Source organism: Alosa pseudoharengus, unplaced genomic scaffold (assembly GCF_046254945.1).
Source record: "Alosa pseudoharengus isolate Yale_2024_CS ecotype anadromous, Long Island Sound unplaced genomic scaffold, YU_APseudo_1.1 YU_APseudo_1.1_scf_3, whole genome shotgun sequence".
NCBI lineage: Eukaryota > Metazoa > Chordata > Actinopteri > Clupeiformes > Clupeidae > Alosa > Alosa pseudoharengus.
In genome coordinates this window covers 34,751,272-34,768,771 of record NW_027468718.1, presented here as the reverse complement: position 1 = coordinate 34,768,771, position 17,500 = coordinate 34,751,272, and the positions used below count along the sequence as shown (strand labels likewise).

The 17,500-nt window shown below is 46.3% G+C and overlaps 1 protein-coding gene across 2 annotated transcripts in view; it reads right to left on the bottom strand.

Moving 5' to 3' along the window:
- LOC143100724 (serine/threonine-protein kinase tousled-like 1-B) overlaps positions 1-17,500 on the bottom strand; it is a 56,830-nt gene that overhangs the window by 29,239 nt on the left and 10,091 nt on the right. For both annotated transcript variants that reach the window (XM_076264141.1, XM_076264140.1), the window contains exons 3-4: positions 8,783-8,904; positions 1,474-1,545 (exon numbers count right to left, since the gene is read on the bottom strand). In XM_076264141.1, coding sequence (XP_076120256.1) covers positions 1,474-1,545; positions 8,783-8,904 — 194 coding nt within the window. The remainder of the gene's footprint in view (positions 1-1,473; positions 1,546-8,782; positions 8,905-17,500) is intronic.

The following is a 17,500-nucleotide window of genomic DNA, read 5'->3' as shown; positions in this document are numbered from 1 at the left end:
CACACACACACACACACACACACACACACACACACACACACACACACACACACACCTAACTCACTCAATACCCTCTCTTATTGCCACTCAGACATATACACTAGAAGAGATACAATTACCCTCACACACTCCCACTGTTGTTCACTGATTTATTGGCCAAGCAGGTGGACTGTGAAAGATGTGTGTGTGTGTGTGTGTGTGTGTGTGTGTGTGTGTGTGTGTGCACATGCGTGTGCATTGCATGCATGTGTCTGTGTGCACAAGGACAGATTTTGTTGGAGATGGTGCATCCAATAACCACCTCAACAAGGTTCTGAAATCTCTTCCACACACACACACACACACACACCTGCCTTTAATCTTTGGCTCAGACACCACTGACAGGCGCCCAGGAAGAAGCTTGCGGAGTGTCTACATGTTCCAGCGCCACCCACTCTCTCTTCCCTCCACTAGCAGCCTGCAGCAGCCAGAGAGCCCCTAATCCCTCTGCTGCACAGCTACCAACCCGCTCACAGCACAGCTACAACACCAACGCTACAGAACCACACAGAACATGTAGAACTCTCCTCCCGTTCACAGCACTGGCTAGAACACTGACGCTACAAAACCACACAGAACATGCTAGAACTCTCCTTCTGCTCGAAGCACAACTAGAACACCAACACAATAGTGTCTGTGTGTGTGTGTGTGTCTGTGTCTGTCTGTGTGTGTCTGTGTCCCCACTGCTAGTGCAGCGCGCTAATGCTAACAGGCACCTGGGAGGGCCGGGGCATCCGGCAGGTGAACAGCATGACTGACCACCCTGAGCTGAGCTGGCACAGCAGGGGGGCGCTCCACGCCACGCTCTATGCGTGGCGTGTGTGCGCTCTATGCCACGCTCTACGCCACGCGCCACACTCTACGCCACCCTCTACGCCACGCTCTACGCCACGCTCTACGCCACCCTCTACGCCACGATCTACGCCACCCTCTACGCCACCCTCTACGCCACGATCTACGCCACCCTCTACGCCACCCTCTACGCCACGCTCTACGCCACGCTCTACGCCACCCTCTACGCCACGATCTACGCCACCCTCTACGCCACGCTCTACGCCACGCTCTACGCCACGCTCTACGCCACCCTCTACGCCACGATCTACGCCACCCTCTACGCCACCCTCTACGCCACGATCTACGCCACCCTCTACGCCACGCTCTACGCCACGCTCTACGCCACCCTCTACGCCACCCTCTACGCCACGATCTACGCCACCCTCTACGCCACCCTCTACGCCACCCTCGACGCCACGATCTACGCCACCCTCTATGCCACCCTCTATGCCACACTCCACGCCAGCCTCCCATCCCCTCCATGCCATTTTTTTGTCTGTTAATATACAAGTTGAAGAGATAAATATTTGCAAGTAAGCAGATTAATATTACCTGTTGCCATCACCTGTGCGACTAAGAAGCATTTTTGATCAGGCATACCTCAGACTCCTTGTCACTTAAGGATCCCATGCTGCCGAAACTGTGATTTGAACATTCATTGTTTGTCAAGCCCTGCAAAAGACACAGAGACAATCCAAGCTTTATTTGTTGGAACAGCCTGCCCACACATTTAATACCACATTACCAAGTTTAAAGGTTAAAGGAGAATTTCGGCGATTTTTCACACAGATCTCCGTTTCTCAAGGTCACAGGTCGGCTCTACCTCACTCGAGTTGCTGCAGCCAACGACCAGGGCAGCCAGGCAGCTACAGTGCTATAGTCTGGGGGAATACACATGGGGCAGCTACAGTGCTATAGTCTGGGGGCATGCACATGGGGGCAGCTACAGTGCTATAGTCTGGGGGCATACACATGGGGCAGCTACAGTGCTATACTCTGGGGGCATGCACATGGGGCTGCTACAGTGCTATAGTCTGGGGGCATGCACATGGGGCTGCTACAGTGCTATAGTCTGGGGGCATGCACATGGGGGCTCATGAAATAGCCAATGAAAAAAAGCTCATGAAAAATGGCCAGAATTCTCCTTTAACTCAACTTCACATTAATCCAGGGAATATAATAACCATCACAACTGTCACAATGTAGTCAGGCTGTAACAAAGAAAACACACAGTAGTTTGAGGAAAAGCATGTCACAGGTATGTGTATGTGTGTGTGTGTGTGTGTGTGTGTGTGTGTGTGTGTAGTGTGTCGTGTATAGTGTGTGCGTCATGTACAGTGTGTGTGTGCGAGCGTCATGCATAGTGTGTGTGTGTGTGCGCGTCATGTATAGTGTGTGTGTGTGCGAGCGTCATGTATAGTGTGTGTGTGAGCGTTATGTATAGTGTGTGTGTGCGTTATGTATAGTGTGTGTGTGTGTGTGTGTGTGCGTCATGTATAGTGTGTGTGTGCGCGCGCCTCATGTATAGTGTGTGTGCGTCATGTATAGTGTGTGTGCGTCGTGTATAGTGTGTGTGTGCGCGTCATGTATAGTGTGTGTGTCATGTATAGTGTGTGTGTCATGTATAGTGTGTGTGTGTGTGTGTGTGCGCGTCATGTATACTGTGTGCGCGTCATGTATAGTGTGTGTGTCATGTATAGTGTGTGTGTCATGTATAGTGTGTGTGTGTGTGTGTGTGTGTGTGTGCGCGCGTCATGTATAGTGTGTGTGAGTCATGTATAGTGTGTGTGTGTGTGTGCGCGCGTCATGTATAGTGTGTGTGAGTCATGTATAGTGTGTGTGTGCGCGTCATGTATAGTGTGTGTGTCATGTATAGTGTGTGTGTGTGTGTGCGTCATGTATAGTGTGTGTGCATCGTCTATAGTGTGTGTGTGTGCGTCATGTATAGTGCGTGTGTGTCATGTATAGTGTGTGTGTGTGTGTGTGTGTGTGTGTGTGTGTGTGTGTGTGCATTCATCATGTATAGTGTGTGCGTCATGTATAGTGTGTGTGTCCTGTATAGTGTGTGTGTGTGTGTGTGTGTGTGTGCGTCATGTATAGTGTGTGTGCGTCGTGTATAGTGTGTGTGTGTGCGTCGTCTATAGTATGTGCATGCGCGTCATGTATAGTGTGTACGTCATGTATAGTGTGTGTGTGTGCGTCATGTATAGTGTGTGTGCGCGTCTTGTATAGTGTGTGTGTGCGCGTCATGTATAGTGTGTGTGCGCGTCATGTATAGTGTGTGTGCGCGCGTCATGAATAGTGTGTGCTCGTCATGTATAGTGTGTGTGTGTGTGCGTCATGTATAGTGTGTCTGTGTCATGTATAGTGTGTGTGTGTGTGTGTGTGTGTGTGTGCGTCATGTATAGTGTGTGTGTGTGTGTCATGTATAGTGTGTGTGCGCGTCATGTATAGTGTGTGTGTGCGCGTCATGTATAGTGTGTGTGTGTGTGTCATGTATAGTGTGTGTGTGTGTCATGTATAGTGTGTGTGTGTGTCATGTATAGTGTGTGTGTGTGTCATGTATAGTGTGTGCGTCATGTATAGTGTGTGTTCATGTATAGTGTGTGTGTCATGTATAGTGTGTGTGTCATGTATAGTGTGTGTGTGTGTCATGTATAGTGTGTGTGTGAGTCATGTATAGTGTGTGTGTGCGTCATGTATAGTGTGTGTGTCATGTATAGTGTGTGCGTCATGTATAGTGTGTGTGTGTGTCATGTATAGTGTGTGTGTGTTGTCATGTATAGTGTGTGCGTCATGTATAGTGTGTGTGTGCGTCATGTATAGTGTGTGTGTGCGTCATGTATAGTGTGTGTGTGCGTCATGTATAGTGTGTGTGTGCGTCATGTATAGTGTGTGTGTGAGTCATGTATAGTGTGTGTGTGTGAGTGTCATGTATAGGGTAGGGGTGGGCGATATATATCGTCTGCGATAATATCGTGATTGTTGTTTTAACGATGTGCAATTTGACATTATCGAGTATTTAAATTACTTATGGGGGAAAAACACTCGAAATCACGCATTGAAGACTCATACATTCCCAGGAGGGAGAAGCCCCTGGCTGCAGCAGAGCAAGTGTCACGTGATCACTAGTGGGTCACAACGTTATCCCACACACGCCTAATGTTTATTTTGTGCAGCAGAGTAGCCTACTTGGGATTTTATGCGGCTACTTTTGACAAGTATCTGTTCAAGTAGCATTGATGAGTCACGTTTTTTCCTACATGGTATTATATGGAGAGAAAACATTAGCCTTTGAGTATTTTAATAGTCAGTTGTAAACAAAGAACTATTCTCAAGTAACTCTTTTGTAAATGGACTGAAGTTCGCTGTAAATATCTACGTTTACCGATTATGCTAACGTTAGCATCTCTATGGGATTTCTCATATACATTAGCCATAAGCTAACGCATTAGTTTCTATTCTGTAACTTGGAATAGTAGCCTCTTGGAAGGCTAGTGCTCTTAAACAAAACATAGAAGGAAATAACTGATATGTACTCTGTTGGTCTGCTTAGTTTTACAGTGAATCCTATGTAAAGGTTTGAAAGGAACTTCAGCCTCAGACTTTCTCTTGGGAAACTGTTAGGCCTATTCATCTTCTCTAATGTAGCTGGCTAGACCATGTCATTGCCACACACCCAAGTGGGGGGAGAATTGGAAATGTGTCAGAGTGACAATGCATTGGTTGATTTGGTTAAAAAGTCACAGGTTAGGTTATTGGTTATTATTGTAATGATGCTATTCATAAATAATTAGCGGTAAAGGAACTCAGACTTTAACAAAACATTTTTTTAAAGGATATCGACTAATTATCGTTATCGTCAAAATCACAAAAAATATCGACATATTATTTTTTGTCCATATCGCCCACCCCTAGTATAGGGTGTGTGTGTGTGTGTGTGTGTGTGTGCGCGCGTCATGTATAGTGTGTGTGCGTCATGTATAGTGTGTGTGTGCGTCATGTATAGTGTGTGTGCGTCATGTATAGTGTGTGTGCGTGTCATGTATAGTGTGTGTGCGTGTCATGTATAGTGTGTGTGCGTGTCATGTATAGTGTGTGTGCGTCATGTATAGTGTGTGTGCGTCATGTATAGTGTGTGTGCGTCATGTATAGTGTGTGTGTGTCATGTATAGTGTGTGCGTGTGTCATGTATAGTGTGCGTGTGTCATGTATAGTGTGTGCGTCATGAATAGTGTGTGCTCGTCATGTATAGTGTGTGTGTGTGTGTGCTCGTCATGTATAGTGTGTGTGTGTGTGTGCGCGTCATGTATAGTGTGTCTGTGTCATGTATAGTGTGTGTGTGCGTCATGTATAGTGTGTCATGTATAGTGTGTGTGCGCGTCATGTATAGTGTGTGTGCGCGTCATGTATAGTGTGTGTGCGTGTGTGTGTGTGTGTGTGCGCGTCATGTATAGTGTGTGTGTGCGTCATGTATAGTGTGTGTGCGTGTGTGTCATGTATAGTGTGTGTGCGTCATGTATAGTGTGTGTGTGCGTCATGTATAGTGTGTGCGTCATGTATAGTGTGTGCGCGTCATGTATAGTGTGTGCGTCATGTATAGTGTGTGTGCGTCATGTATAGTGTGTGTGTGCGTCATGTATAGTGTGTGTGTGCGTCATGTATAGTGTGTCTGTGTCATGTATAGTGTGTGTGTGCGTCATGTATAGTGTGTCATGTATAGTGTGTGTGCGCGTCATGTATAGTGTGTGTGCGTGTGTGTCATGTATAGTGTGTGTGTGTCATGTATAGTGTGTGTGTGCGTCATGTATAGTGTGTGCGTCATGTATAGTGTGTGCGTCATGTATAGTGTGTGCGCGTCATGTATAGTGTGTGCGTCATGTATAGTGTGTGTGCGTCATGTATAGTGTGTGTGTGCGTCATGTATAGTGTGTGTGTGCGTCATGTATAGTGTGTGTGCGTCATGTATAGTGTGTGTGTGCGTCATGTATAGTGTGTGTGCGTCATGTATAGTGTGTGTGCGTCATGTATAGTGTGTGTATGTCATGTATAGTGTGTGTGTGAGTGTCATGTATAGTGTGTGTGTGAGTGTCATGTATAGTGTGTGTGTGTGTGTGTGTGTGTATGAGGGGCCGTCTAGGCCTTAATTCATACTTGGTCTTACACACACTATCATAATCTTGCACATACACCACTATACTCATGCACACTCACTATTATAGTCATTTTACATGTATGTATGAGAGGGTATAGTCGTGTATGTGAGAGAGTATAGTAGTGTATGTGAAGGAGTATAGTAGTGAATGTGAGAGAGTATAGTAGTGTATGTGAGAGAGTAAAGAGTATAGTAATGTATGTGAGAGAGTATAGTAGTGTATGTGAGAGAGTTTAGTAGTATATGTGAGAGAATATAGTAGTGTATGTGAGACAGTATAGTCGTGTATGTGAGAGACTATAGTAGTGTATGCGAGAGAGTATAGTAGTGCATGTGAGAGTTTGGTAGTGTATGTGAGAGAGTATAGTAGTGTATGTGAGAGAGAGTTTAGTAGTGTATGCGAGAGAGTATACTAGTGTATGCAAGAGAGTATAGCAGTGTATGCGAGAGAGTTTAGTAGTGTATGTGAGAGAGTATAATAGTGTATGCGAGAGAGTTTAGTAGTGTATGCGAGAGAGTTTAGTAGTGTATGCGAGAAGGTATAGTAGTGAATGCAAGAGAGTATAGTAGTGAATGTGAGAGAGTATAGTGGTGTATGCGAGAGAGTATAGTAGTATATATGAGAGAGTATAGTGGTGTATGTGAGAGAGTATAGTGGTGTATGTGAGAGAGTATAGTGGTGTATGTGAGAGAGTATAGTGGTGTGTGTGAGAGAGTTTGCATGAAACGGAAGGGAGTTTGCATGAAACGGAAGGAGTTTGATTTCTCAGTTCCTGATTGGTTTGTCAATGTCACTTCTCTCTAGCTAGCCAATTAAAATCAAGGAAGGGGCTGGACCTACACTGTCAACAATGTTCGTGGTTCGTGTAGACCTAGTGGTCGAGGAAAAAATCAGCCAACTCCTATGTGACTAAATATTAAACTACTACTGCAAACCGAATGCAAATTAGGCTACAAAGACATGAGGGGTGCCTATTCTATTGTAATAGCCTAGGCTACCAGATTTCTTTTGTCTGACGAAGTCATATTATAGTGAACTGAGATCTGAAAGATTCATCTTTGCATCATGTATAGTGTGTGTGTGTGTGTGTGTGTGTGTGTGTGTGTGTGTGTGTGTGTGTGTGTGTGTGTGTGTGTGCGCGCGCGCATCATGTATAGTGTGTGTGTGTGTGTGTGTGTGTGTGTGTGCGCATCATGTATAGTGTGTGTGTGTGTGTGTGTGTGTGTGTGTGTGCGCGCGCATCATGTATAGTGTGTGTGTGTGTGCGCATCATGTATAGTGTGTGTGTGTGTGTGTGTGTGCGCATCATGTATAGTGTGTGTGTGTGCGCATCATGTATAGTGTGTGTGTGTGTGTGTGCATCATGTATAGTGTGTGTGTGTGTGTGTGTGTGCGCGCATCATGTATAGTGTGTGTGTGTGTGCATCATGTATAGTGTGTGTGTGTGTGCATCATGTATAGTGTGTGTGTGTGTGCATCATGTATAGTGTGTGTGTGTGTGCGCATCATGTATAGTGTGTGTGTGTGTGTGCATCATGTATAGTGTGTGTGTGTGTGTGTGTGTGTGTGTGCGCATCATGTATAGTGTGTGTGTGCATCATGTATAGTGTGTGTGTGTGTGTGTGTGTGTGTGTGTGTGTGTGTGTGCATCATGTATAGTGTGTGCGTGTGTGTGCATCATGTATAGTGTGTGTGTGTGTGTGTGTGTGTGTGCATCATGTATAGTGTGTGTGTGTGTGCATCATGTATAGTGTGTGTGTGTGTGTGTGCATCATGTATAGTGTGTGTGTGTGTGCGCATCATGTATAGTGTGTGTGTGTGTGTGTGTGTGTGTGTGTGTGTGCATCATGTATAGTGTGTGTGTGCATCATGTATAGTGTGTGTGTAGTGTGTATCATGTATAGTGTGTGTGTGTGTGCATCATGTATAGTGTGTGTGTGTGTGTGGGCATCATGTATAGTGTGTGTGTGTGTGTGTGTATCATGTATAGTGTGTGTGTGTGTGTGTGTGCATCATGTATAGTGTGTGCGTGTGTGTGTGTGTGCATCATGTATAGTGTGTGTGTGTGTGTGTGTGCATCATGTATAGTGTGTGTGTGTGCATCATGTATAGTGTGTGTGTGTGTGTGTGTGTGTGTGTGCATCATGTATAGTGTGTGTGTGTGTGTGTGTGTGTGTGTGCATCATGTATAGTGTGTGTGTGTGTGTGTGTGTGTGTGTGCATCATGTATAGTGTGTGTGTGTGTGTGCATCATGTATTGTGTGTGTGTGCATCATGTATAGTGTGTGTGTGTGTGTGTGTGTGTGCATCATGTATAGTGTGTGTGTGTGTGTGCATCATGTATAGTGTGTGTGTGTGTGTGTGTGTGTGTGTGTGTGCATCATGTATAGTGTGTGTGTGTGTGTGCATCATGTATAGTGTGTGTGTGTGTGTGTGTGTGCATCATGTATAGTGTGTGTGTGTGTGTGTGTGTGTGTGTGTGCATCATGTATAGTGTGTGTGTGTGTGTGTGTGTGTGTGCGCATCATGTATTGTGTGTGTGTGTGTGTGCATCATGTATAGTGTGTGTGTGTGTGTGTGTGTGTGCGCATCATGTATAGTGTGTGTGTGTGTGTGTGTGTGTGTGTGCATCATGTATAGTGTGTGTGTGTGTGTGTGTGTGTGCATCATGTATAGTGTGTGTGTGTGTGTGTGTGTGTGTGTGTGTGCATCATGTATAGTGTGTGTGTGTGTGTGCGCGCCGTGTGACTGACTTTGGTTCCCCCGCTGGTGCTCCCCGTGCTGCCCCCCGTGCTGCCGCTCACCGCCCCCATGAAGCGAGCCTCCAGCAGCTCCTGCCGTCGGGGGTCCAGACTGTGCAGCTCCTCCATCGCTCCTGAGAGAGAGAGAGAGAGAGGGGGGGGGGGAGAGAGAGAGAGAGAGGGATATATATAGAGAGAGAGGAGGGAGAGGGGAAGGAGAGAGAGATAGAGATAAAGAGAGAGATGGAGAGGAAGAGAGGCAGGGAGGGAGGGAGAAGGAGAGAGGGGGGGGGGTTTAGAGAGCAATGGGAGGAGATAGACAGAGTAGGGGTAGAGGGAGGAGAGAGATAGATAGAGAGAAAAGAGCGAGAGAGAGGGGTTCAACACCCATTTATTGAATCTTCAAAACGATGGAGTCCTGACACACATGATACATACACACAACAGCGCCAACATCCGATTAGACCCTCCAAACACCCCTCCCCCCTTCATAAGACAACAGAGAGTGAGTGAGTGAGTGAGTGAGTGAGTGAGTGAGTGAGTGAGTGAGTGAGTGAGTGAGTGAGTGAGAGAGAGAGAGAGTTGGGGGTGGAGGAAAAGGGATGATGAGAGATGGAGACAGAGGGAAGGATGGAGAGAGCAAGAGCAAGATAGAGACGGATTTACAGAGGGGGAAAAGATGAGAGGACGTGGTGAGAGGGGGTGGACATCGGGAGAGAGCAGGAGAGCAACAGAGAGATGGAGGGATGGAGAGGGGAAGAGGGAGAAAAGCCAGAGAGAGAGAGAGAGAGAAGATAAGAGGGGCAGAAAGTCGGTGAGTCAGAGAATGAGAAGAGAGAGTGAAATTAACGTCAGAAATGGTGACAGAGGGGTGGAGCATATGAGGGGGACAGAGGAAAAAAGGGAGAGAGAGAGATGGGGGAGAGTGATAGGGAAAGGGAGGGGAGAGAGAGATAGAGAGAGGGATGGGGTGGAGGGACAGAAGATGAGAAGAAAGACTAGTGAGTTATCCAGCAGGTGACACACTGATTAGGGCCAGTAAAGGTCACAGGCCATTTCAGAGGGCAGAATTGTGAGTTAGTGGACACCAATCAGACATTTAAGAAAAAATAAAAGAAATAAATAATGAAAGAAAAACATTCACCCAACCCCAACCAATGTAAGTGACGGTGAGTTTCCACACAGCGAAACACTTCGCGATTTTCGGCCAGCAAAATTTCGCCTCGGTGGCGTGACGGCCAAACCGCTAACCTTTTGACTGCAGTGTCTAGCCAGTGGTGGCAAGCGAGCTAATTAGGCTAATCAGCTAGTTCAACAAAACAACTTCTGTTTACCTTTACTGACTGTATGGAGGAGAGATGTAACAAGCACACCAAGATGAGGTGCTGGCTACCGGTGTGAATAACTTAAGTCAGAGAAGGAAGGTGCCGCACACTAAAAAACGTTTAATAGGCGATAATGTTTCGGCCTACAAGGCCTTCATCAGATCGCATGTATAGCTTTACTGACTGATCACAGAAACAGTTAAATCGAGGAGAGCAGTGATGTTGAAAGAGTGGACCATGGGAGGGGGCAGAGAGAGAGAAGACAGGAGGGTAGAACAGTTGCACTTGCTGCGGCTGCACTCGGTCTCCATGCATTAACCACCACATACTGCTCTCATTACCACATCAACCGCTATCTGGGCCTTGACCTCCAGTTGCCTGATCCTATGCCCGCCTCACCTTTCACATGAAGATGATTTACACACACACACACACACACGGATCATCAAAGCGATAGTGAACATGATAAATATCACTCCACCTCAACACAAAACACTCCTCTACTACGAATTCTACACTTTTAAAAATCAATCATAACCACACGTACACGGACATGCACCCGCACGCACACTCACTTTCATATCTTCTGCTATTCATCATTCCATATTCCACGACGACACTCTCATCATTCACAATCACAATCTCTCAAGAACGTCAAATCTAGGCTATGGATTAGGACACTGTTGACCTTTCACCCAGACACACAGATGGAGGGCCCCTTCGAGATGAGGAAGGTGGGCCAAAGAGCTGCCATGTCTAGGCTGGGCCCAGGCCATACCTGACCCTCGCGTAGCACAGAATCAATTCCATTTCGTTTAGACTCCAAGTCAGACGACGACGACACAGCGACAATGCAAGAAATCAAATTATAGCTAGTGATGCACCGATGTGAAAATTGTGGCCGATACCGATAACCGATATTAATATTGCCGTTATGGACGATACCAATATTTACCGATGTCGATATATCTGTATAGAAAACACATTTTTATGATAATCAAAAAGAGCTATTTTCCAAAATGCATTTTTTAAAATAACATTTCAATAGCCTACCTTAGAACACCAGAGGATTACAATATAATAGAATATATCTGTATTATTTTATATCCTGATATAAAAAGAGAGAATACTGAATGTCTGATATTTATGACAGCACTTTATGCAGATTAGCCTATAGGTATGGCACACTATAGGCCTACTATTTATATTACAACTCTCCCTCTTTAATTCAGCTGTGTGGTTGAAGCCTGGAAATATTGTAAACTAGTAGCATAGTTGGCTAGCTTATCATAGTCTACTGATTGGACTGTTCAGTTTCCCCATGTGTGTTTAAGTTTCAAGGTAATACTTGTTCTCCTTGGTACAGGCAATTTTGGGAAACATTGGTATTGAGATGATCAGTCAACTTGAAACCAAGAGTTTTAAACAAATATGTGCAGCATGCTAATGTTGCTAAGCAGATTTAATAGTAATATTTAATAGCTAGTCGTCTTCTATGAGTCCTTGCTTTCACGATTGTAATGTTTTATTTGGATTGCGTTGGCCGAGTCGCGCGTGTCCATTGAGTGAGAGAGAGCGGGGCAAAGAGAGGGGGTTTATACTGTTTGGTAAAGTCTACAATGAAAGCAACGTTGGCTACCGCCAAGTAAAGCGGGAGATGTGTGTTGTTTATGCGGCCGCTTAAGCTGCAAAGCACTGCTAGACACTAGAAAGGGTGTGTCGGTTCTGCCTTTTCACACCGCGACACAGGTTTGTGGATATGAGTGTTGCGATTTCAGTTTCGAATCGCATATCGTTACAGCCCTATTAAATTCCTATTACTACCATATAACTACATTCTGCCTGATACACAGTTATATTTAGCCTACCACGAGAGATGTAGTGCTAGGCGTGACATGACATGCAAGCCAGCCATCAACTTGACTGCAAGCGATGCAAGCAGCGTGATACCACGCAACGTTTTGAAAGAACTTTTGTCAGATGCCCAGTGTCTTCTTTCTGTCAGTCTTGTTGCTCTGCTATTTTAAATAAGAAATATGATGCAATAGAAGGGCATATTTAACAGATTCAGTGTAGACAGATAACACGCTTGGATCGCTACACACACGTCTAATACACAGGAATGATTATCGGCCTGTTCACATCGGCCCTATTTTGCCATCGGAACGATACCGATGTGTAAAAAATTGACCATATCGGCCGATATTTTATCGGTGGCCGATATATCGTACACCACTAATTATAGCATATTAAAAGTACAAAAAACTACGGTAACACTTTACTTGACGGGTGAGTTCATAACACATTCATAGCAGCTGTCATAAACTGCACATAAAGCATTCATGACTGTTTCATGAGACAACATTCATACCAAACCTTTCATGAATGTGGAAGACAGAACAACGAAAATAAAAGCCCAACATCGTATTTGTGTAACCTGGATACCATTAATTTAATCTCTCCAGCCTTTATAAATATTTCATGAATATCTTATGAAGTCTACATCGAATGTCACTTTACTATACAAGTATACATTCAGCTGACCCGTATTTGTGTAACCTGGAACGGTTGGACATTCCCAGTAGCAAAAGATGAGAAATCATGTGCAAAGGTTACATCATAAAACAAATAAATTATTATGAAACAAAAATTATTTGCTTGACCATGTTCTGTCTTTTTGGCACTGGAGTAGGCCTAGCCCATTGACTCAGATGTGACGTGATCAGGTAAGAGGTTTGGACCAAAAACGACAATGCTGCTTTGCGACTTTGGACTTTTATTTTGACAAGCTCTCGTTGTTCTGTCTTCATGATTCATGAAAAGTTTGGTATGAATGTTGAGTCATGTCTCATGAAACAGTCATGAATGCTTTATGTGCAGTTTATGACAGCTGCTATGAATGTGTTATGAACTCACCCGGTCAAGTAAAGTGTTACCAAAACTACTAATAAGAGCAGTGAGGCACATGATCCGTTGAAAGATATTTACAATGTAGTGCAAATGGTGCAAATTGTAGTTATGCAGCTGTAGTAATCACTCAAACGGTCTCTAGGCGTTTTATGAAGACCAGGGCCTGAACCCTTTGTCTAAGGAGCGCACCAAGGCCACATGCAAGGACCAAACACCCTTCAACCTGAAGGAAACCTTGTGCAGACTTAGACTCCAGTGGGTCAGTTATTGCCCAGATCTAGCGGCAGCTACGCTAACTGAGTGGCAGGGTGGAAGAAGGGAAAGGGCTAACAGCGGCTACGCTAACTGAGTGGCAGGGTGGAAGAAGGGAAAGGGCTAACAGCGGCTACGCTAACTGAATAGCAGGGTGGAAGAAGGGAAAAGGGCTAACGCCGGCTACGCTACCTGAGTGGCAGGGTGGAAGAAGGGAAAAGGGTTAACGGCGGCTACGCTACCTGAGTGGCAGGGTGGAAGAAGGGAAAAGGGCTAACGGCGGCTACGCTACCTGAGTGGCAGGGTGGAAGAAGGGAAAAGGGCTAGCGGCGGCTACGCTAACTGAGTGGCAGGGTGGAAGAAGGGAAAAGGGCTAGCGGCGGCTACGCTAACTGAGTGGCAGGGTGGAAGAAGGGAAAAGGGCTAGCAGCGGCTACGCTAACTGAGTGGCAGGGTGGAAGAAGGGAAAAGGGCTAGCGGCGGCTACGCTAACTGAGTGGCAGGGTGGAAGAAGGGAAAAGGGGAAGAGAGCGAGAGACCGATTAAGAGGAGTTAATGAAAGGATTGTGCCTTCCCCTAACACACACACACACACTGCATCCCAGCTGAGAGCAATTTTCTCTTGGTCCGTCCGCCAGTTTACCACCCTCTTTGCTCTCTCTGTCTCCCGCTCTCTTTTCTGGGGCTCTTAATTGGCGCCGCATTCAGAGCCCGTGTCCTTCCCGAGGTTCCCACAGGACGCTGCTCCGCCTCACACTTTTAAGTCCTGCTAAATCACGGCATTTCATCGTAATTCATCTTTAAAGAGGCACACACAAACACACGCGATATACAAATACACACACGGATGCGCAGTGCGCTCACACACACACACACACAAACGTGGGTACAGACAGACAGACACACACACACACACACAGTGGATTTTGTGTGGAATGCATTGTTTTATTATGTATGAAAGACGACCATTTCAGATTCCTGGAAGATTCTGGAGGGAGTGAGGACGCCATGTCATAAAACGGCCCAGTGAGTCGTATTTCAGCACAGAGGCCCACACTGACACAGGCAGGGAGGGATGGAGAGAGGGATGGAGGAGAGGGAGGAATAGAGGGAGGAAGAGAGAGAAAGGAAGAGATGAAAAGAGAGAGAGATGGGGAGGAAGGAAGAGAGAGAGAGAGCACGAAGCAGAAAGGGAAAGAGGGAGAGGAGGGAGGGAGAAAGAGAGGGCTTCAGAGCATTTCTTCTAGTTTTCATCTATCTCTCATTGCTCCTTTCATCCTGTCATTTGCTCTCCAGCAAGGGTGCAACCACAGGCTCTACCAAACCCTCAGGCAGAGCGAGGCTCACATGTAAACACCACACACACAGACACACACAAACACACACACAGAGTGAGAGATCAACAGGGACAGATGTTTTCTTGCTAGCCTAATTTCTAAGAACTAACTTTTTACTTACCTAGCCAACAAACATGTTTGATTTTGTGTGAAAGTCCATCTACTGTCCAGACCTACTGGTGTGTGTGTCAGTACCAGGTCAAACGCCTGAGAACTGTTGGTGTCCACAAGTTGCTGGTCAGTTAAGTTATCGCTAGAACTAGAGCAGAACAACATCTGTGAGTGCAGGTATTCAACATCGCCAAAAAACGTGGGGGGGGGGGGGGGGGGGGGGGTCGCAAATGTTTAAATAAACTGAGATTTTCAGCAGCCCTAGATGCAGGCCTCCAATTCACAGTGTTTCCATGACTCGAATCTCTACCTGCTCTTCTAGCCCTACATACATTGGATGAGTGCTGGACTGGTGATATATTGGAAAATAACAAATCAGATTCGACATCGTGGCCATGTCATTTCCTCTTGGCAGTTTATAGGCTGCATTCAGTGAAAACAAAACCACATGGTTGCATTTGTTCACTGGAAATGTCATAGGGCTATTCTTGTGAGCTAAACAGAATGGCAAGTGCTACAGTCTGAAGTTGACGACAGCTGGATTGAGTGAGTGTCCATGGTGCTTGTTTTCACCGTCCCAAAACCGGAAGTGGCCGTGATGTTAAATAATTGTCAAAAGCTGCCATTGACACTAATGCCTTTGGCGTCGACATATCCTACCTGAGAGAAGACATTTTTTGCTTCTGCCACCAATGCCTCTCAAAACATCAGGCATTGTCCTTCATTTATTATTTCTGAATTAATATTTTTTTTGAGAGGGTGGGGGGGGGGTCACCATGACCACTGCTCCATATACACACAGGCTCAATTGGAAATGATATAGACTTGGTATTGGACAGAGCTGTGAGGGGAAAGTGTGTTTAATGAGCGGACCAACTGATTCAGACCTTTGCGTTCTCACACACAGTCACAGACACACTTTCAGACCCATGGTGGCTTTACACACAACAACATGAGAAAACACTCCAACATACACACACACAGGGCTATAGACAACTTGTGCCCTACATGTGTACGCCCCTGCACGTTCGCGGACCCATACCCATACACACACGCACGCACGCACGCACACACACACTCACATTCTCTGCACTGACCTCATGATCCCCTAAGCACACTCTCACCCAGTGACCTTTCCTAGCTGATCAGTGAGCACATATGCCCCCCTGTGACAGGCCAATGTACACATCACCGGGTCATTCAGGCATTACCCACAAGCCTGTGTGCACAAGCACACACATGCACACACACACACACACACACACACACCTTACATCACCCTCTTTTTCTCTCTCTCTCTCTCTCGATCAGTCACTCTCCCCCTCCAACACACACATACCCCTGCAGCACTGGCAAAGCACACTCACCCAGCACTCAAACATACACACACACTCACTATACACAGAAACGCTAAAGTAGACTACACACTCACATATTCTCTCACTAACACACGAACAGCCTGAAGCAAAGAAAGGTCAATGTACACATTACTGTGCATCACATTGCATCTCTCTTTCACACACACACACGCATACACACACGCACACGATGAGAGAGTCGTATTTTTCTCTCTTTGGACAGAGTAGAATGAAAATATGTTTCCACACAATATAAAAATTGCAGAATGTATTGATGTGAAAGAAATAAACAATTAAATTACACAACTTTATGTTTTTAGCGTTTTTGGAACCAAACTTTTCATTTATTTCAACCAACTCTACACTCCACACTTCCCAGGAGCATATACACTGAGGCTCATCTTCTGCATGGCGTGTGTGTGTGCGTGTATGTGTGTTTCAGGGGGGTTGGGAGTGACAAAGAAACCCCCTCTGTGTGAAGCATCTGTTGACCAGTAGCTGGGGTATACATACTGGAGCCCCCCCCAACACAAATCCACACGCACTGTCTGTACTTACTGCACAGAAGCAGAGCTTTTGCCTTTCCTTCACACTACTTCACAGTGCAATTTGTGTGTGTGTGTGTGTGTGTGTGTGTGTGTGTGTGTGTGTGTGTGTGTTGTGCTTTATGCGTGACTACAGCAGGTAAAAATCCTAAGAACTATCGGTACACCAAATAACACCGTCACCACAGCATATTCATCCACAGGTGCCCACCGAGTGCATCTCTATGATGCTCGCTGCGCTGCCGTCACTCGTGCGAACACGAGCAGTGTGGCTGCGTCCACGTCGATGGGGGATGGACCAGTGATCTAACCAACCACAGCCCACAGCTCTGGGTCAGGGTGGCATCTCTTCAGTGATTTGAGGTCGAGGCAAGTTTATGACCAACACAGCTCTGACTAGCCTCCCTCTGGTCAACTTGGGAGGCTGTGCAAGGCAACCCACTCCAGAGTGTGGTCTGTGCTCTCCTGTTTACCCCTCCTCCATTCCCAGGCTGTCAGAGGTCCGCGAGGGTTCCATTCGAGTGATGTCATAATGGTGTCCTTAGATATGGGAACTAGGGGGCCGTTTGGAATGGGGCCAGTGTTCCGAACAGGAGTTCTCTTTGATCTGCTGAGCTGGAGTCATGGGCATGGGCTCTTGTATTGCAGCCGAGGGGGTCGTGAAAGGCCGCTTGTGTGGTGAGCGAGGTGGCCATTAGGGTAAGGGCTACTGGCTGTTTGGGGGGCAACGGATGGAGGTTGGGGTGGGGGAGGGTTTAGGGGATTCCCGCCTGGGGTCTGAGCCCTTCTGGGACCCCCGCCTGGTGTTGTTATCTGGCTTAGAGACACACACACAGGCACGCACACGCACACACACACACACACACACACACACACACACACACACACAGGG